Raw genomic sequence first — 21,190 nt, 5'->3', positions numbered from 1 at the left:
TCACACTGGGGAAATCTCGGCTCTTCCGAGCATGTGTAGCACTTCCCATGTAGAAGCTACTTCACAGGTCACACTCTGTCTTGTGCAGAGATAGGAGTCAGTTCCTGAGGGAGGTGGTTGGGTATGTGTGTTTGACTTACCCTGCTGTCTGTGGAAAACATCTGATACACATAAGCAACTATTCTTTCTCCATCAACAAGCTGGATAAATCAGCCACATAAGTAAGGAATTCCAAATTGAGGGTGCCCTATTTATATGTCAGTGTAGGTCCTGAAAGGCAGCCCAAAACAGGGGGAAAAGCCTTTTTGGTTAGGTACAAAACTCCCCCTGTTTTGGGCTGCCTTTCAGGATCTACACTGACATATAAATAGGGCAGCCTCTAATGCTCTGTCTTTGCAAGAGATGGTACCCTAACAGTAGTGAGATAATAAAGTGGAACAGAAAATCATGTTTTAGCGCTACATATTTCTTCAATGGATACAAGCAACCAATATTGCCTCAGCTCTCTCACATTACGTGCTATTATTGTATCATTTATTTGCAATCCTGCTAAGCTGCATCGGTAGGATAAGAAGTCCAATAGTCAGTTTGATAAAACTATTTTAGATACTGCAGTTCCTAATCTATTAGGATCAAAGGATATAAAAAGGAGTGTGGTGATGTGAATGTGAACTTTTCATACAGTATTTGTAGTTTTGTAGCAGGTACAGAGCTCATTTCCTTAATTTAATAGAATCCACATTTCTATAAACTCCTTCGTACTCTGGAGGAAACTGAGACATGTACAACATCCATAAATATACTGTAACCAATATACTAAATCAAAAACAATAAAACATTTTAAATAACATAATCAAAAACAATAACGGTATGTATAAATAAATAATCACTAGAAAATGATAATGAAATCTGGAACGTCCCCAGGTAATATAAATAAACCAAAAGTTGCCTGAACGTACTGATTATCAGAAGGAAAAACGGCCTCAAAGAGCTCACTGATATAATGTATCTACAGAGCTGAATCGGATCACACAGATCCTCTCTTCATCATCGGCACGTAAACAACCTTCAATAAATGGAGTGTAAACCACCTTAATAATGTGGCAAAACATGCATTAATTGTGCAGCATCAAATAAACTCCAGAGTTGGCTGAGCTATACACTTCAGGCTAAACAGTTGGCAGAATGTGCTTGAATACAAAATCAGCACTTATCTTAGATGATTAGTGACACCAGGCTTATCATGTGCTTGTGTCTGCTGAACGAATTTGTGTGCAACAAGCACACGGTCTGCTGCTGTGGCAGTTTACATCATCTCACCCCAAGCCCACGGTGGCCAGTGTTTTGGTTTTGCTGCATCAGGGTCTTGGAGGTTAGGATACTGCTCTACTCTGTCAAACGGTAACCGTAGACAGTGCTGTGCGGCGTCGTTTGCATAATTAATCAAATCAACAAACAAATATGGTCTCTTCTCTCAATCCCAACAGGGCTCTCATCTAACCTTACAAAATTAAACTAAATGTTGCCATACTGGGACAGACCAAAGGTCCATCAAGCCCAGTATCCTGTTTCCAATAGTGGCCAATCCAGGTAAAGTACCTGGCAAGATCCCAAAACAGTGCAATACATTTTATGCTGCTTATCCTAGAAATAAGCAGTAGATTTTCCCAAGTCCATCTTAATAGTACCTTGTGGACTTTTCTTTTACAAGATATCCAAACTTTTTTTAAAGCCCGCTAAGCTAACTGCTTTTACCAGGCAATGAATTCCAGAGTTTAATTACACTTGAATGAAGAAATATTTTCTCCAATTTGTTTTAAATTTACTAGCTAGAAGGTTGCTAACCTGTATAGAGAGAGGTGTGACCAGCAGAAGAAAAGAGGTTTTAATGCCCTTGTATAAGTCGTTGGTGAGGCCCCACCTGGAGTATTGTGTTCAGTTTTGGAGGCCGTATCTTGCTACGGATGTAAAAAGAATGGAAGCGCTGAAAAGAAAAGCTATGAGAATGGTATGGGATTTGCGTAACAAGACGTATGAGGAGAGACTTGCTGACCTGAACATGTATACCCTGGAGGAAAGGAGAAACAGGAGTGATATGATACAGATGTTCAAATATTTGAAAGGTATTAATCCGCAAACGAACCTTTTCCGGAAATGGGAAGGCGGTAGAACTAGAGGACATGAAATGAGATTGAAGAGGGGCAGACTCAAGAAAAATGTCAAGAAGTATTTTTTCATGGAGAGAGTGGTAGATACTTGGAATGCCCTCCTGCGGGAGGTGGTGGAGATGAAAACGGTAACGGAATTCAAACATGCGTGGGATAAACATAAAGGAATCCTGTTCAGAAGGAATGGATCCTCAGAAGCTTAGCCGAGATTGAGTGGCAGAGCTAGTGGGGGGAGGCAGGGCTGGTGGTTGGGAAGCAGGGCTAGTGCTGGGCAGACTTCTACGGTCTGTGCCCTGAAAATGGCAGAAACAAATCAAGGTCAGGTATACACAAAAAGTAGCACATATGAGTTTATCTTGTTGGGCAGACTGGATGGACCGTGCAGGTCTTTTTCTGCTGTCATCTACTATGTTACTATGCTATAGACATTCCCCAATAGTTTATTGTTTCCTAGCAGTATTATGGACTCTGAAACTATCATCTACCACAACATGCAGTTACAACATCCTCTACCTACCACCTGTGGTGCTAAGCTATGCAAAATTGTTGCTGAAAGCATTGGTGAACAGTTAACACATTCCAATGTTTAAATAACAAAGATACTATTGAGGATACGTGTAAAGTGAAAGGAAAAACTGACACTATTTTTTCATCAAAATTATCCTCTTTGTACAGTAAAAGTGCTTCCCTTTGGGAAAACCTGGCTCTGTAGTATGCCTACTTAAGCACAGAACCAAGATAGCCCCTTTTTAAAAACCTAGCAAATAATGATTTTGCTTGTTGATCAAACTGTACTAAAGTAGAGCAAATGCACCAAATGTGCAAAAACTGGCTGATAGGCAAAAACTCTGAAAATGGGAGAAGTTAGTAATGCACTGGTTAGAGAAGAAACATTTAGTAACAGATTTAAAATGGAGGGTAACAGATAAAATAGAATTGACTTTGGAGGGAGGTAATGTGGAATGGCTTCTGAACTACAAAGAGCAAATTGGACACTGTTTACCCGTGAGGACTCAATCTGGAATTTGATTGGTGTTCTTTGTTCTGAATTCCACCATTTCATTGGTTTAGGCATGTCAGATGATAGATTAAAAGTATGGCATTTAGAAGTCAGGCGCCATCTTTAAAGGGAAGTAGGAATGCAAGAGCTACAGCGACTGTTTGCAGGTAAATCAGTTTTGTCTTTGTCTTTTCAAGACTTTGATAACAGTATGTTACCTTTCAGAGTGTTTAGGGCAATCTCTGCTATAGCTGCTACTAAGTCTTCTAAAGTGACTCCAAGGATAGGCTTTCCTTGCCCGGGCAAGGCCTGAACTAAAAGTTTTAAAAACTCCAGGTTCCTGTTCAGGTGATTAGACATGTTGCCTGGGATAGCCTCATTTGTGTGTGTGGAAAAAGTGGCAGTTTATAACGTCTTTTTAGAGGCACTCTCTGTTTTCTTTCAATACATCACTGTCAAAGCCTCAGGCATCAGATGTGTTCAAATCCACCACACGATAGCCATATGGCTTTCTGGTAGCATCCTCGAAGGTCTTGAGAAAAAAAGTGTACCTTGCTTGGGTACGTCTGACTGGCAAGAATTGTTATTTGCTGCTTACCTCTAGGATTCTTAAAAAGCACCATATATTTGGTATTTAAGGTAATAGTGTGGCTTGTTCTACCTTGGCAAAACAATGCTCTAAACAATATAGATAATGTTCAAATTTCTGTGATGTGTGTATTTTGTAAAAGCTTTTTCAAGTTTATCATTTTTACAAGCAGACTCATAAAATCATCTATAATGACCAGATTTACTTTATGAACTGCTATCAACTGGTCATCACTAAACATTATGGTAGTGAATCCATGAAACATAACTATTGGTTTGACAATTCTTTATATATAAAGTGCCAGCAGGTATAACACCACAAAATTTGATTGGGCTTCACTGTGAACATACGATTGGCGTGTTCTAACAGCTTTTTAATGAAGAAACTTTTACCGCTGTCAGAGGGTCCTGCTATGAGAAGGGGTGGACCAGGCGTGCATCGAGCTCTTCAGCATCCATAGCTGCCTGCTCCAACACTAGATGCAAAAAAAGAGGATATTTTGTTTTATTGTGTGTACAGAGCTGACTCTACAAAGACAGTGCCAGTTTTGAAAATGTCAAGGCTATGCTGCAAGATGGTGGCAAGAAACCAAGCAGTGAGGCACAAGAAATTAAGGATTCAGTTGTTACAGAATCAAACAAGTTTTTATTGGAAAGTTCCAGTTTCCCCTGGTTGTGAGGACTCGACATGGCCGTGTTTCGGCAACAATGCCTGCCATCAGGAGTCTTTCAACCTTTCCAGTAGAGCAGGGTGGTAAGCCAATCTGATGAATATCACTATTGGGAACAGTGAGCCTGAATAAACACCAAGACTCGAAAAAAATACATGGCACAATTGCCACAACAGTGAAGAGCATCACTGGTAGTAGAACCCATAGGGTCACTTCCTGGTTTTCCTACTCGCCGCTATCTTGGATCTGTGATTTCATAGGAAGTGATGTCTATAGCCATGAAAGAAATGAGGGATTTTTTTCATGAAGTAGCCAGAAAGAGGAGGGGGAGAGGGGTGATGTGTCTTTGAACTAGCAACAGGGACTGATTTTTGCTGCTGTGCAACATATTCCAAATTTGAAACAGATACAAACATATTGAAAACTACATCAAATTCAAAAGTCTGCTTGTAAATGAGGACTTTGCTTTTGCTGCCAGCTTTTTTTCATCAGGAAGATGTAGGGGAGGGGAATCTGATGGGCTCTGTAGGAACAAACTTAACACAATGCATCTGTGTCTGTGCACAAGAGGAAGGCTAAAGACACTGAGAAATTGGTTGTTCTGGATATGTGTGCTGTAACAACACGGCATCAGAGAGCCAGAGAGAGAAAATAAATTCAGACTTTGCACAAGGAGATATTCTAGGGGCTGTAAAAAGCAAGATAATGAGACAGACAAGCAATCACACACAGAAAAAAATCAGCACTTGCAGTTTATTCACACCATGCATTAAAGAGAGCTGTATTGATCTGTCAGCATTTATAAAACAAAAACATCTGTTCAACAACACAATTTAAAAAACAGAAGATCTGTTTAAAAATGGAGGTGGGAGGCTTGCAGATCTGGCAGAATCATAAAGCAGTAATGCCATGCCCATCACTGGAAAAAAAAACAGTTTAAGGGCAGGGAAAAATAAAAGGAACACTACCTGTAGGGTCTGTGCAAACTGTGTCTATTCCTCCAAGACTTTAGGGGGCAGCGCCTGGTGATGCATGTCACTTCTTGTCACGTGACTACCCCAAGATGGCAGTAAGTATATAAACTAGAAAGTGAGTGGAGGAGTGGCCTAGTGGTTAGGGTGGTGGACTCTGGTCCTGGGGAACTGAGGAACTGAGTTCAATTCCCACTTCAGGCACAGGCAGCTCCTTGTGACTGTGGGCAAGTCACTTAACCCTCCATTGCCCCATGTAAGCCACATTGAGCCTGCCATGAGTGGGAAAGTGCGGGGTACAAATGTAACAAAAAAAAAAAAAACATATGGGCATCACCATTTTTGATTTATATGACCCAAACTTGAAAATGGGGTGTGGCCTGGGAAGTTATGACATCACTTCATGTAACATCAACAGAAGGGTAGAGTTTTGAGTGGGGCTATGACATCACTTCTAGCAATGTCATCAAAAGGGGCAGGGGTGGGAGAGGCTGGGTTTGGGTGGAGACATAGTTTGGGCGGAGAGTGGGTATGGCTTGGGTAGAGCATGGGCATGACTTGGGTGGATCCTCTCTTCTGATTGGCTGATGCATGTCTGGTCTCTGGCACTGAATATCTGGGTTAGTACAACAACCCAGAAGCTAACTGTGTACTGCCCAATATTAAGACTGGTGCATGGTTAGCTTGGTGAATAACATTAAGACAGCCTTCCAGCTGTCCTAACTTTACCTGCTCACTTAACCAATTGGCTGATTGAATATCACCACTAACCAGTTAAGTGCTGGTTCTTCCCATGCTCCGTCGCCGGACCGCCCCTAACCTAGGGAGTCTTTTACTAAAGCTTAGCTCGAGTTATCTGAAGCAGGGCCCATAGGAATAAAATTAGCCCTGCTGAAGATAACTCGAGCTAAGCTTTAGTAAAACACCCCCCTAACTAGTTAGTGCTTTGGTGGTTAAAGGAAATATCAGGGGCACTATCCAGTTAAGAGCTGCTGAATAGCAAGGAATGGTCAGCTCAGCAGGGTTTAACCAGGTAGGAGCCCCTCCTGCCCAATTAAACCCTTTTGGATAGCGATCCCATCCTTTCTGAATTACTCCCAAAGGATCCTTTTTCCTGTCACAGAAAGATGCAGCCCATCATCACAGTATAGCCTTTTGTTTTTAAATATATTGCCTCATCCTTCTATATTTATTTATTTGGATTTTGCTCACACCTTTTTCAGTAGTAGCTCAAGGTGAATTACATTCAGGTACACTGGTATATCTATAACCTTCTTGTTGCCACAAGGCTTTAATCCATTTATTGAGCTTCTCCATATTATGTAATCTTTCATCTCCCTTTCTTCAGGTAGATAGTACTTTGGAAAAAGCTACAGTCCAAAACAGACTTTAACCTTCTTCTGGTTCTAGAAAGCTCTCTGTACTTCAAGTGTGCTACTGTTTGCAAGGTCATTTGTCCCCAGATGGATTACAATATTAGGTTTAGAAAGACAGAGGAGTAACAGAAGTCTTGAGTAGGAATGAGAGACATAGATTTACTGGGGAAGATTGAGTGGAAGATGAAAAGTTAGTAGACAGTAAGAGGTGAAAAAAAAAAGACTGAGGACTGGAAGGTGGAGACATGGCGTAACAGAAGAATTGAAAACTAGCTATGAGGATACAGAGGCACAAAAGAAATAAATGGCCAAAACAGATAAAAGGGAAAAGCAAAATTTGTAAAAGAATTTAGGAGACCATCAAAGGACAGTAGAAAAATTCACTGGGCAATATTCAAAACAATTAAAGTGGGCAGGTGAGGCCATGGCCCGGCATTGAATATCTGGGAATACAGCCAGCGGCAGACATTAAAAAAAACTGACCACTGCCAGCTGAGTATTGGCCAGACAGTTTTTAGTGGAAAAAATATTAAGTTTGGATATGAGACCACCACTAGGGTTCACCAATGTCATTTTGGAATTGGGCACTGGTGAAGGCAGGAGTGATTGTGCACCACTCCTGCCACAACACTACTCACCAATTATACACCTACTGTAGGCCTGGAAGGATGGAGGTTTTCAGGCCTGAGGGGAGTGGTTCATGATGGGGGCTGGTTAGTCGGGTTGGAGGAGATGGTTTGGCAGTCACTTGGGGGGGGAGGACTTGGGGTTGCAACCTAAAGGGCATTCTACTTTGGGGGGGGCCTTATCATTAACTGTTTTAAGCTGATGCTGGGCCCCTTTGCACTGTGGCTTTAAGCTGGGGTTATTTTACTTGCTGTACCACAGCATAGCTTTACACAGTAATGAACTGCTTTACATGTGTATGCTTTGCATCTCAATAAATACACTGTGGTGACTTAACTAATTCTGCATTAGGGCATGACAACCTGCTTTAGAGCTATTGCATTAAGAGAGACATAATGGGTTATTTGCGCTAACACAACTTGATAACTTCCTCTCTTAGTGTCTCAGCAATGGCTTTGTCCTTCCCGAATGCCCCCTTTACTCCATGATGAACTAATTGTCCAATTGACTCCCTCTCAGGCTTCCTGTGGTTTTTTTTATATACTTTTAAAAAAATGTAATTTAGTTTTTATTATGAGTTTTACAACAAGCTTACTTTCAAATTCTTTTTTAGCTTCCCTTATCAATGCTTTGCATCTAACTTGCCAGCGCTTATGTTGCTTCCCATTTTCGTCATTTGGATCCTTTTCCATTTTTTGAAAGATATTCTTTCCGGCCAGAATAGCTTCTTTCACCTCACCTTTTAACCATGCTGACTCTGGTCTGGCTTTCTTCCAGTTTTTTTAATATGTGGAATATATATGGTCTGGGCTTCCAAGGTGATATTTTTAAACAATGTCTATGATTTATTTAAACTCTTAAATTTTGCTGCTGTTCCTTTTAAATTTTCTTAAACCGTATTCCTCATTTTATCACAATTACCCTTTTGAAAGTTAAAGTAAATGCAGTTTATTTCTTTAGTGTCTTCACTCTTGTTATTAATGCAGATTTGATCATTTGGCTCAGAGTTGCCCTTAGGGTTTTTCTTCATTTGTAGGCAGTGAACTCATCACCTGAAAGGTGATGTTGCTCTTATTTATGATACTTCCATTTCTATTAGAGAAAATGGATTTAGATTTGACCAATGGTGAAGTTTTATGAATTTAAAGTGAGACTGCTACTTCTTTACACATCTTGTTATTCTATCACTCCCCTTCTTATCATCTGGAGTTTGGAATAAAATATTCCATATAATTACAGTCAGTCTCCAAATTTCAGAATTTATGTCTGTAACTTTATATTTACTATGATGCACCTGCTACTATAAAATACCAGTTGTCAGTCGATATTCAAAGTGAGTTAACCAGCCGGGAATGGCCGCCAACCAGTTAACTCACATATTGGTGGCTATCCAGTCATTTTCAGCGGCACTTAACTGGTTATCTTTGCTGAAAATGACCAGTTAGAGCTGAAGTGCAAGCTGGCTATGCTGGGGGTGCTCTCAGGGTGTTTTGGGGGCAGACTCTTGTTAGCTCCTGATATTCAGAGCTAACCAGCCAGTGTTCAGGCATAAATAGTACCATATAAATAGCTGTCCTATCTTTTTGCACTAACGAATAGCCTGTTAACTCAGAATACTGAGTGCTGAGAATGAGCTAGCCAGCTTAAAACATAGAGGGGCATAATTGAAAGGGACGTCCAAGTTTTGATGAGGATGTCCTCGCAAAATGTCCCCATCCAGGGGTGGGGAAACCGGTATTTTTGAAACACACGATGGACGTCCATCTTTCGTTTCGATAATACAATCAGGGACGCCCAAATACTGAAATTTGGTCATCCCCTAGACTTGATCATTTCTGATTTTCTGTGATAATGGAAACCAAGGACGTCCATCTCAGAAATGACCAAATGCAAGCCATTTGGTCGTCGGAGTAGCCAGCATTTGTAGTACACTGGTCCCCCTCACATGCCAGGACACCAACCAGCACCCTAGGGGGCACTGCAGTGGACTTCCTAAATTGCTCCCAAGTACATAGCTCCCCCTTACCTTGTTTGCTGAGCCCCCCCATTACCCACAACTGTACATCATTACCATAGCCCTGATGGGTGAAGGGGGGCACCTAAATGTGGGCACAGTGGGTTTCTGGTGGGTTTTGGAGGGCTTGCTGTTTCCTCCACAAACTTAACAGGTGGGGGGGGGGGATAGGCCTGGGTCCACCTGCCTAAAGTGCACTGCACCCACTAAAACTGCTCCAGGGACCTGCATACTGCTGTGATGGACCTGAGTATGACATCTGAGGCTGGCAATCAATATTTTTAAAGATGTTTTTTGAGGGTGGGAGGGGGTTAGTGACCACTGTGGGAGTAAGGGGCGATCATCTCCGATTCTCTCTGGTGGTCATCTGGTCAGTTCGGGCACCTTTTTGTGCCTTGGCCGTAAGAAAAACAAGACCAGGTAAAGTCGTCCAAGTGTTCGTCAGGGACGTCCTTGTTCTTTCGATTATGCGTCGAGGACGTCCTAGTGTTACGCACGCCCAAGTCCCACCTTCACTACGCCTCTGATACGCCCCCTTGAACTTTGGCTGTCCCTGCGACAGAGTGCAGTTGGGGACGTCCAAAATCGGCTTTCGATTATACCGATTTGGACGACCCTGTGAGAAGGACACCCATCTTCCGATTTATGTCGAAAGATGGGCGTCCTTCTCTTTCGAAAATGAGTTCAATAGTAACAAAGTAGATGATGGCAGATAAAGATCTGTATGGTCCATCTAGTGTACTCAATAAGATAAACTCATTGTATAAGGTTTAAAGTGATGCTACATACAGTATGTATAGTTGATCTTGATTTGTGCTTGCCATTTTCAGGGCACTGGCCTTGTTCTCCAACTACTGAAGTTGTTATTGAAGCCCCACTCCATCCCTTCCAAATTTGTTCAGCCACAATTAGGGCACAGACTGTAGAAGTCTGCCCGGCACTGGCCACGTTCTTTAGCTGCTGAAGCTAAATCTGTCCATGATCGGCATAGACCGCAGAATTCTGCCCAGCACTGGCTTTGCTTCCCAATTACTGGTGTTACCATCTAATCACCACTAAGCTTGTTTGGTTCCAAGCCTTATATACAGGATTCCTTTGTGTTTATCCCATGTATTTTAAAATTCCTTTACCATTTTCATCTCCACCACATCCTGTGGGGCGGCATTCCAGGTATCTATGTGAAAAAGTACTTCCTGACATTATTCCCGAGTCAGCTCTCCTGCAATTCATGTCCTCTACTTCTACCACCTTCCCATCTTTGCTTGTGGACACATAACTCCTGTCTCCTTTTGATGGCTTTTGAGTGCAAGGCTTATTGCACTAACACTTTTGGCAACAAGGATGAAATTTTCTGCAAAAGTGGCCCTGGTACCATAGATACAATTTTTGGCACCAAAGAGCCTTGTGGCAACATTTCTGATGCAGTGGGCTCAAGCTTCCTTTTCTTACCATTGTGCTTCTCCCAAAGCCATTGTCTACAACATTACTTCTTTCACGAGAATTCACTTTTTGAGGCAAAGTGACCTCTATCTTCATCAACAGCCAGTGACACATGTCTATAACCAGTAGAACTACTCCTTCCTTTCTTATGCTTTGACTTACATCTTTCTGCAAGTACACCCAACAAGGAAGAGTATAGCAGCTCTGGGAGACAATTATTCAGAGTAAGAGCAGGTGAGGACAGGACATTGTTGCACACTAAGGCATCTAAAACAGATTGTAGGTTACTGGTATTTTATACCCACAGACACTCTTTTAAACCTGACAATGTTTGCCATGAGGAAAATGAAGTCAGAATGATCAAATTCAGGTTTTCGTGTTTTTTTGGTTTTTGTTGTTGTTGTTTTATTTAAGAGGAGGGGGAACCAAGGGAACAGATGAGACTGAAATAAGAAAAAAACAAATACTAGCAAAATACTCCTCTAGTGGAGGAGTAGCCTAGTGGTTAGTGCAGTGGACTTTGATCCTGGGGAACTGAGTTCAATTCCCACTTCAGCTCCTTGTGATTCTGGGCAAGTGACTTAACCCTCCATTGCCCTTGGTACAAAATAAGTACGTGAATATATGTAAACCACTTTGAATGTAGTTGCAAAAACCTCAGAAAGGCGGTATATCAAGTCCCATTTCCCTTCCCTTCCCTCTAGAACTAAAAGTAGTACGATGCAGGGAGTCAACAAAACAGCATCTGAGTGGAGGTGTGGATAAAAATAGACTGAGGGAACTCAAGAGGTAGCAACTTAGTGGGAATGAATGCTCAGACACACCCGGAAGGTTCCTTTAGCTCTAAGAGAGTTTACTCTGTGTCAGCACCATCAGATATCATCACCCACTTATGTAGCTGATCTTTTCTTGTTGATGGAGAATCAAAACATCCCTCATGGATTAAACATTTATTTAATTTTAGAACGTTTAGCGCACTGCTAGTCCAAGAAATAGCCCCCAGTGAAGAACACAATTTCTATTAAAAATAGAATAGAATGGGTCAGTGCTGCTGTCTATATCTAAACTAGCCAGGCTGGATACATACTCTGGTCATAGTATGCCCAATCTTGTCTTGAAACTGGACTTTCGCCTGATACACCGAATTCAGATTGGTGCCCTGAATTGTGATGTTTGTTCCACTGAAATAAGAACAGAGGGTAAATGTTAATCAAAAAGGTGGAATGTCTTCAATAGTACAGAAAATTAGAAAAAGTCACTGCACAAGTTGTACTGAATGCTGGAAAGGAAGGCAAACATGTGCCCCCATACCAGCCAGGATATTGAACAATGGTTCCACAGGTTTGGGCATCTTTGCATGACAAGAAGGAAACACTCATAAAATGATGATGACCTGGAAGATCTGGAGGAATCTAAAACAAAGTTGCTTACCTGCAACATCTGCTCTCTGAAGATTGTAATGTGCAGACACATATATGGCTCACAAGACTACACTTGAGGACAGCAGATGGATTCATCCAAAGTGTTCTGAATATGATAAAAGCCTTTCACCTGTCATGTTCAATAGTATATGCATGTCTGCGGTCTCACAGCTCCCCTCAGTTGCACATAAATGCCTTGATTGAAGGGAAGGGGGGGGGGGGGATAACTTCAAAGGAGAGGAGGAAGTGATCATGTGACTACTGAACAACTGTCTTCTGACAACACCTGTTACAAGTAAGCATCCTCATACGCTACAAAGACAATCGGTTCATGGAGTCAACAAAAATGATGAAAAGCAAGAATTGCCAACAGACAGAGATGTTTTTGTTAGCACCAACACTTTTTACCCAATAGGGAAGATGACCCAAAATAACATCAAGGTTTCTAAGTGGGATGGAGATAGTTTCCACTCCTCCGAGCGATCGTGGAGAATGGGCTATTCAAACTTACTATTCCACCAGATGGCCATCCATGTCAAGATGGTAATGCAATATGAATGCAGAGGCTGAACTCTACATCACAGTCTTGCAATTCTTATCAAGGAAGCCAGAACTTAGATGCAGAACCATAATCACTATGACCCGAACATTATGATGCCTTTATAAGCTAATTCCTGCTTGGCCATAAGAAAAGGAGATGCTACCACACTCCAAGATCTATAAGGGTTTTTAAAAAAAACTGCTCGGTGGAATTTCTGTGAGTCTTAGTCTGTTCCAGCAGATGAGTGCTCTCTTACAACCACTGAGGTGGTTTCATATATTTTATACAATACACACACATGCACTAATTCTAAGGTACAAAGGTATTCCTGCCTCGGATATAACTTTGTGAGATGTGAATTTGTGTGGGAGCTCTCAGGAAACCTAAAATCACATAGGCATAATATATGCTACCTTTATTCTATTCTATTCCCAGCATTTCTAGCCCACTAATTTCCTATAGGCATCATAGCGGGTAACAAAGTATTATTACACAGTAATATTTCAATGATTAAAATGTTTCTCAAATAAAAAGGTTTTCAAAAGCTTCCTAAACAAAATATAATCTGTAATTTCACGAAGTTGGAAAGCAATAGAAATCCACAATATAACTGCTGAGTAACTACGTACGCCTATGTGCCTTTTCTATCTAGGTGCCCTATTACAGAATTACTCAACATGGATCCAGGAACATGTTCTGTGCAAAAGCTGTGTACATGTACAAAAGCCTGAAACTGGGGAGCTTCAGGAAATACAAGTTATGACAATAAATTGTTATCACCTCTGTTTGTTTGCCTTTATTTATATACTAGTAAAAAAGGCCTGTTTCGTACAGAAATGAAACGGGCGCTAGCAAAGTTTTCCTCGGAGTGTGTATGTTTGAGAGAGTGAGTGTGTGAGAGAGAGTGAATGTGCGTGCGTGTGTGTGTGTGTGTGACAGAGGGAGAGTGAGACTGGGTGCGAGTGTGTGTGTGAGAATGAGAGTATGTGCCAGGGTCTCCTCCCCCCCGGTCTGTCTCCCAGTTGCAGTTGCAGGGGGGATTCCCCCTCCCTCCCAGTTCCAGGGGGGTTCCCCCCGTCCCTTTCTCCCAGTTGCAGGGTCCCCCCTCCCAGTTGCAGGGTCTGTCTGTGTCCCCTCTCCTTTTGTCCTCAATTTAAAAACGACAATGTGAAGCAGCAGCTCCTAGGTTTGCTTGTTTGTGAGTGTATAGCAATGACGGCTGCGTGGGGGAGTTGAAACAGAGATTAACCAATGGGCTTCCTTGCTTACTGTACACTTGCTTGGGTCACTTCCACTCCTGTGTATTAAACGTCCTAAAGCATGTCATAGGTTTGCTTCTTTTGTTTTCAGTGAATGGGATGACGGCTGTGCTGGAGTTGTAGCCAGTGGTGTTTCCTCCCCCCCCCCCCCCCGCCCGCTTCCGAGTCGCCAGTGGTCCTCGACCCCGAGCCCTCACCCGCCTGCTCCACATTGGACACTCGCCGCAGCCATTTGCTCGCCGTGTTGCCGCCCTCCCTCTTCGTCCTGTGCGAGAGTGTGAACCTGGCCTCTCTCCTGCTTTCAGCTACTGATTGGCTCCTTGAATGTGCTCCGCCCTCAACGTCATTACGTTTGACGCGAGGGCGTGGCCCACATCTGCTGCTACAGAGCTTCGAACAAACGAACTGGCTTCATTGACGTCAGTGGTCAATGGAACGTTGAGAGTGCTTTTTATGTCCAGATGGGGCGTGGCCTAGGGCGCAGATGGGCGTGGCTGAGTGCGAGAGTCCGAATAGCCTAGGTAAGGAGCCACAGTTGGAGAGAGGTGAGCTTCAGAACGTCTGAGGGGGATTCAGAATGTCTGAGGGGGATTTTATTTATATAGATATAAAAAATGTGTATGATATTTTGAAAAGTATTTTGCAAGAAAACCTTTGTATATGTGTCTATGTTTGTGTGACTGAGGCACTACAGTCCTCAAAATGACTTTGCATAGATTACAAAAAGGTGAAGAAGGGGAACGGTCTTGGAAACAGCAGCAAACAACACAACTATTGAGAGTAAGAGCAAAGCTGTGGTCATGCCAGGGGAAGGATGAAAGAAAGAAAGAAGAGGAAGTAAGGGTATAACTTGACTTGCAGAAGTGAAGGAGGAGAAAACATGCTTGTCACTGCCCTGAAGCCTTGCTAGGAGGGAGAAATGGAGCTCTGAGAAGGGGGAGGGATAGTAATAAGGGACGATGCACACAGATAATACACAGGATTATTTAGTATAGTTTATTTTAGACCCAGTAATCTGAAAGTGTAGAATGCAGACACACAGTTTATTCCAGAAAGCTTTGAAAGCCTTGACATAGCTTAGATTTGCATTTATGTTCATTATGCAGTGCTGAAATGCAGCATTAGTCTTAATGTTATAACATACATTAGTATTGTATTAAATACTGACTGGCCGATATTCACAGCCAGTTTACTGGTCAGGAATGGCCGCTGATTGGTTAATTTGCTAATTGGTGGCTATCCAGTCGTTTTCAGCAGCGCTCAACTGGTTACCTTTGCTGAAAATGACCAGTTAGTGCCAAAGTACAAGCCAGCTAGGTCGGGGGCGTTCTGGGGGTGTAGTCTGGTTAGCTCTGGATACTGTCCCTTTTTTATGCCCTAACAAATGGCTGGTTAGCTCTGAATATCAAATTAACCAGACATTCAATGCTGGTGACCAGATATGGCCCGACATTGAACATCTGAGTTCAACACCAGTGACGGATATTAACAGCACTGCTTGTCAGTGGCTGAATAACAGAGGGTGAGTGTGTTGAGGTATGGCATTAGCATTGGTCTCACCAGTTGGCAACTGAAACTGCATTAGTATTAGCATTAATGGTGGTGCTAAGGTGAATGTTAATATTTGTGGACAATACTTTGAAATCTTCTGCTAACTGTGTGCCAGTTGCCAAAATAAGCAAACAGAAATTTGGGTATTATTAGGAAAGTAATAGAGAATAAAACAGAGAATATCATAATGCTTCTGCATCACTCCATGATGACACCACATTTTGTAGTGGAACTGGAAAAGAGATAAAGAAGAGTGACCAAAATGATTAAGGGGATGGAAGGACTCTCATATCAGGTCAGGGCTTTTCAGCTTGGAGAAAATAAGGCTGAGGGGAGATATGACAGAGATCTATAAAATCATGAACAGGCTAGAATGGGTACACACAAATAGATTGTTTACTCTATCAAAAAATGCCAAAATGAGGGGGCACTCCATGAAGTTACGCAGTGGCACATTTAAAACAAACAGGAGAAAACATTTTTTCACTCAGTGTATAGTTACACTGTGGAACTCATTGCCAGGGGAAGTGGCAAAAGCAGTTAATGTAGCTGGTTTAAAAAAAGGTTTGAACAAATTCCTGGAGGAAAAGTCCACAAACCATTAAAGGTAGACCTGGGGAATGCCACTGTTTATTCTTCAAGTTAAGTAGCATGGAATCTTGCTAATCATTGGTACTTGTAACCTGGACTGGCCACTGCTGGAAACAGAATACTGTGCTAGAAACAAATAAGTACCTGTTTATACTTTGTAAACCGCTTTGAATATAGTTGCAAGGTGGCATATCAAGTCCCATTCCCTTTCCCCTCTGAGAATGCATGACCCTTCCTTGCCAAGTGGTCTCCACAGTCTCCTCAGTTAGCCCAACAGCTCAAGAACATACGACTGATTGTGCATTTTATTAATCCAGAGATCTAATGAAATCATCTGTTACAGGGAAGAAGCTTTACTTTTCTTACAACAAGCAGGATATAATTAGGCACACAAGCTCAGGGCCTTTGCCCTATATAAAGTTTTCTTGTTTTGTGTCACAAGATGTTTATTCCACACTTGATATACGTTCTTTCATCCAGGAGTGGCCAAATCAGATGGTGTGAAGAAACAGTGTGTTTCAAGCCTGTAAAGTGTACTGGATATTTTCCTATTTTAATTATATCCTGAAGTGTATTTCTCCTATTTGGCCAGCAGGTGGTGTTTCTTTGCTGTAAAGCTTTTATAGGGAACTGAACGTGTTTTTTTTTTTCTTTAACACAAGCAGGAAACAAGCAGCAGTACACTTTCAAATATTGTTGACTGGGCTCTGATTGGCCCAGAAGCTAATTTCCTTTAGAATGTACAGATTTTGCCTTCAGTCCTAGCCTGGAAGAAAAGAGAGCAGAAGCTCTTTGCTGAGGCTCAGTAAACAAACAGTTATATATCCTGATCTTTCCAGATACTTTTCTAAGAAGTATGCAAATGTTTAGTTAGTTTTCTAATTGATCCATTTTTTCAGTTACTTATTACTGTTTGCTGATTGCACATTTTTTTGTTCAGTGTTCAATTTTTATGAGAATAAACAAAATTATTTGTTCGCTCTGCTTGTCTGGACTGATAAAGAATCCTGGTGGTTTGTGTGTTGGGTCTATGAGTGCTTCCTGGGAACTATGGGACCACTGGGAGTGTGGCCCCAGTAACCTAGAAATCCCTGGGGATAATTTGAGAGTGGAAGACTCACCCAGAGGTGGTTGTGACCCAGTCGGTAGGAGGAGGGTGCTAGTGTAGAGTGCGGGCAGCAGGTGCAGATGAACTGAGTTGTGCTGGGGATAGACCCTCTAAGTGGCCACAGGGTAACCCAGGTGGGTGGCTAGGCATTTCATGACAGATGGTAAAGTGCAAATTCCAGAGTTCATAAACACAGGTTGCTCAGTACTGCTTGACTGAAAGTGCTGTCTGTGGTTGTTGACTGGTTCAGGTAGTAATATGAAGTGAAGGTTTGAAGCAGGATACGGTAGCTGCTTTGCAGATGCTCTGCAATAAAGCATATATATTTCAAAAGAGCTACATTAGTCACAATAGATTTTATTTAATGAGGCTTGACTGAACTGGTTAGAACAGCTGCAGTTTTCTTATAACAGAAATGGATAGAGGCCACTGGACATTTAGCTATGGTCCATTTTGCCACTGTAATGCCAAGTCTATTGTTATCATAGGAAGCAATCAACCGTGTAGATTTTCTGATGGATTCTGTCCTTTTCAGCAGTGAATGAGTACACATTTTCAGTCCAGTGTATGTAAAGGGAAGGGGGGCGGAGAGGGGTCATATATAATACATATATTATATACGGATTCTTATGCAGTTTAGGATAAAATGTAGGCAGCATTATTTCCTCAAGATGAAAGAGCATGATCACCTTTGGCAGGAATTTAGGATGAGCACAGAGAACTACCTTATAATGCTGAAACTACATACAACTTGAGGCTTGAGGTTCACTGACTCTTCTTGCTGAAGTAATTGTTATTTTGAAAGAACAACCTTAAAGTAAGATTCCTCAGCTAGCATGACTCTATGGGTTCAAATAGCAGTTCCATGAGAGATGAATGGATGATGTTAAGGTCCCATAGCACAGAAGGCTTCTAAATTGGTGGTTTGATGTTTAGAAGCTCTTTTCTGAACCTTGAAATACTGGAATAGCGAGAAGCCAGAACCTTATCTTTGAAGACATGATAGGATAAAAATTCACGAAGATGAACTGTGATAGATGAAGTTTGCAGTCCTAGAACATAAAATAATATAAATATTGAAGTAGGTTGTTGTCCTTTTCACAGCTATGATATTGAAACCTTTTCCATTTGAAAACATATGAATTTCTTGTTGAAGGTTTTTGTGGTGCTACAAATATGTCCCCAATGTGAGACGGAAGGTCTAAGAAGACTACTAAGCGCTGCCCAAAGACCATGTTGTTAGAGCTAGGGATTTGAGAATGGAATGCAAAAGGAAGCTTTTGAACTGTATTGAGGGAGAACAGAGTCTTTTCAGAAAAGAAAACCCAGCTCCAACAATGCCAACGCAGTGCAGAGAATATCAGTATGCTAAATTCTGTTGAAATTTGTACAGTTTTTGCTATTAGAGGAACAGGTGGATAGATAATCTGGAGTTGTGTGCACTGAGCAATAAAGGGGCTTAATATTTTCAATGCTGGAAAACAGGTCTGTTTGAGGAACATTCCATCTCTGAAAAATGTTGTCAATGGTTTCAGGGTCTATTGAGCATTCATGGGGCTAAAGAACTTGGCTGACCTTGTCTTTTATATGATTCTGAATGTCCAGTACATAAGTGGCTTGAATTATTCTGTAATTAGAAACAACAGAATCCTGTATCCTCACCACTTCTCAAGATAGACAAAGGGAAAGAGCACCCCCTGCTTACTGAGGTAGAACATGACCACTTGACTGTTCATCAGGATCAACACTGATTGATTGTGTAGCAGATAGGCAAACATTTGCAGAGAGTAAAATATTTTTCTCAATTCCAGCTATCCTTCTGGCAACCAACCAGTTTCCCTGAGTGAGTCAAGAACTAAGGTGAACTCCCCAACCAAATTTGAAAGCATCTGTTGTCAGGACACAGGAATGTTCCAGTAGTGCAAAAGAGACACCATTTTATAGAGTTATAGTTGACATTCACAAGTTCAGGATTATCTGAAGAGACAATAGTCAATTATTTTCCGATCTGACGAAGAAGTGCAACCTTCGAAAGCTAATCAAGAAATGTATTAAGTTATGTCCAATAAAAAAGGTATCATCTTATTTTCTTTTCCATGTTTTATTCTGGAACTGAGAAAGTAGATATGATGATTCCATTGAAACTTTAAGGAACTATTGGGGTTTTTTCATTTTGAGTAGAGCAATGGAAACTAGACATGCTGAGGTGGCCACGTGGCCTAACATATGTAGATAGGTTCTGGAAGACATCCTTGGGACTACTAAAAATTTTGAACACAGGATATTAGCTGCCTTTTGCCTTGCAGCAGGAAAACTTTGGTTTGATCCATATCCAGAAGAGTTCCTATGAAGAGAGCTTCTTTGTGAGCAGAAGAGTCAAATTTTTAAGGTTGAGCAGAAATTCTACAGTTTGAAGGGTAGGAATTGTTATGTCACTGAATAAAACAGCTGATTTTAATCATGAGTAGCTGCTAGCATCCAGTCATCAAGATACAGGAACACCAGATGCCCCTGCATGTGCAGATGAGCTACTGCAACCACTAGGCATGTGATGAAACCCTGAAGCCTACGGAAAAGCCTTGTATAGGGCTGATGTTGAGCTAGTTATGGTTGTACAGAAAAGGTATGGAAGACTTCTACACTGACAGGAGATGGTTTGTCTAGAGGACTATGTAGACTCTTGGCCTACTACAGATGTTGTAATGTAGAACCATGAATTTTAATAGTATTTACAGTCTCAACTTTGTGACCAAACAGTATGTCAGCCATGTAGAGGACAATTGTGAATTTAGTATGGGTGTCTTTACGCAGACCACAGGCCTGCTGTCATGCAAAGTGTCTAGATGTGGTATCACATACATCATAAGCTGAATAGATAAGATGCATGCCACATTCATCTGCATCTGATAGCCTACCATTTGTACAAACTGAAGGAAGGCGTGGTTGTGCTGCACCATAGAGTTTGTGAGCTGCAAACCAACCACACAACTGTTTTCAGATGATCAAGCAATCTGGAAACAGGCTGAATAGTGACAGGTGTTTGTCACATGCAATGCTGTTCATATATAAAACTGTGGACAGGGATTGCCACTGTGGCCCTTGTAGCTTCTATAGTTCAAGTTCAACTTTTTGATATACTGCAAAACCATACAGAGACATCTAAGCGGTTTACAAAGTCATAAAATGAGAGCAATCAAGTATTAAACAAAACAAAGGGAGGCACAGGTAGAAGGAAAATACAAGGGAAAAACAGAAGGAAAGAATAATTACAATGTCATTAGGAGCTCAAAAACAAAAGGGAAGGAAAACAAATGAGAGGTGATACACTGCACAGATGAGCATCAGACAGGACCTAAAAAAAATCAAAATCATAATTTGTTTGAAGGCCTGATAAAATAAGTGAGCCTTAAGGCTGTTCATAAATGTTTTGGGGGAGAGTTCAGTCTTGAGGGGGAAGGGAATTCCAAAGAGAGGGTGAAATGATGCTAAAGCAAGTGTTTTGATGACGAAAGGAGGAGACAATGAGTAATTACTGTTGGGAAGAACATTACGTATGCTGTGGTGAAACTCACGGTGTATTAGCGACGAAGTTCAGGTAAGTCTGCTCGTGTTTGTTTCTTCACTTCCAGTGTTATTTAGAGTTAATGAGGTTATATATGTTAATCCCACTCTACATACAAGCTTTTGAAGAGGTTCATCTTCTTCCTCCATCTTGTGGATTTTGGTGATGTAAAAAGTTGACAGAGAACTCCATTTTTCAAGTGTTTAGTTTAAAATTTCACTAATTTTGTGTTGCTGCACTTTTCTAATCACAGCTTTATTTGCGAGTTCTTGTAGGAGAGCAATTTATGATGTATAGAGCTT

General features: G+C 41.5%; 1 protein-coding gene across 7 annotated transcripts in view; it reads right to left on the bottom strand.

Annotated features, from left to right (window-relative positions):
- The window catches only part of MST1R (macrophage stimulating 1 receptor), a 239,425-nt gene that overhangs the window by 51,639 nt on the left and 166,596 nt on the right, over positions 1–21,190 (bottom strand). For all 7 annotated transcript variants that reach the window (XM_030205877.1, XM_030205881.1, XM_030205878.1 and 4 more), the window contains exon 10: positions 11,943–12,036. In XM_030205877.1, coding sequence (XP_030061737.1) covers positions 11,943–12,036 — 94 coding nt within the window. The remainder of the gene's footprint in view (positions 1–11,942; positions 12,037–21,190) is intronic.

Source organism: Microcaecilia unicolor, chromosome 6 (assembly GCF_901765095.1).
Source record: "Microcaecilia unicolor chromosome 6, aMicUni1.1, whole genome shotgun sequence".
NCBI classification, from domain to species: Eukaryota; Metazoa; Chordata; class Amphibia; order Gymnophiona; family Siphonopidae; genus Microcaecilia; species Microcaecilia unicolor.
This window is presented reverse-complemented; position numbering and strand designations above follow the sequence as displayed.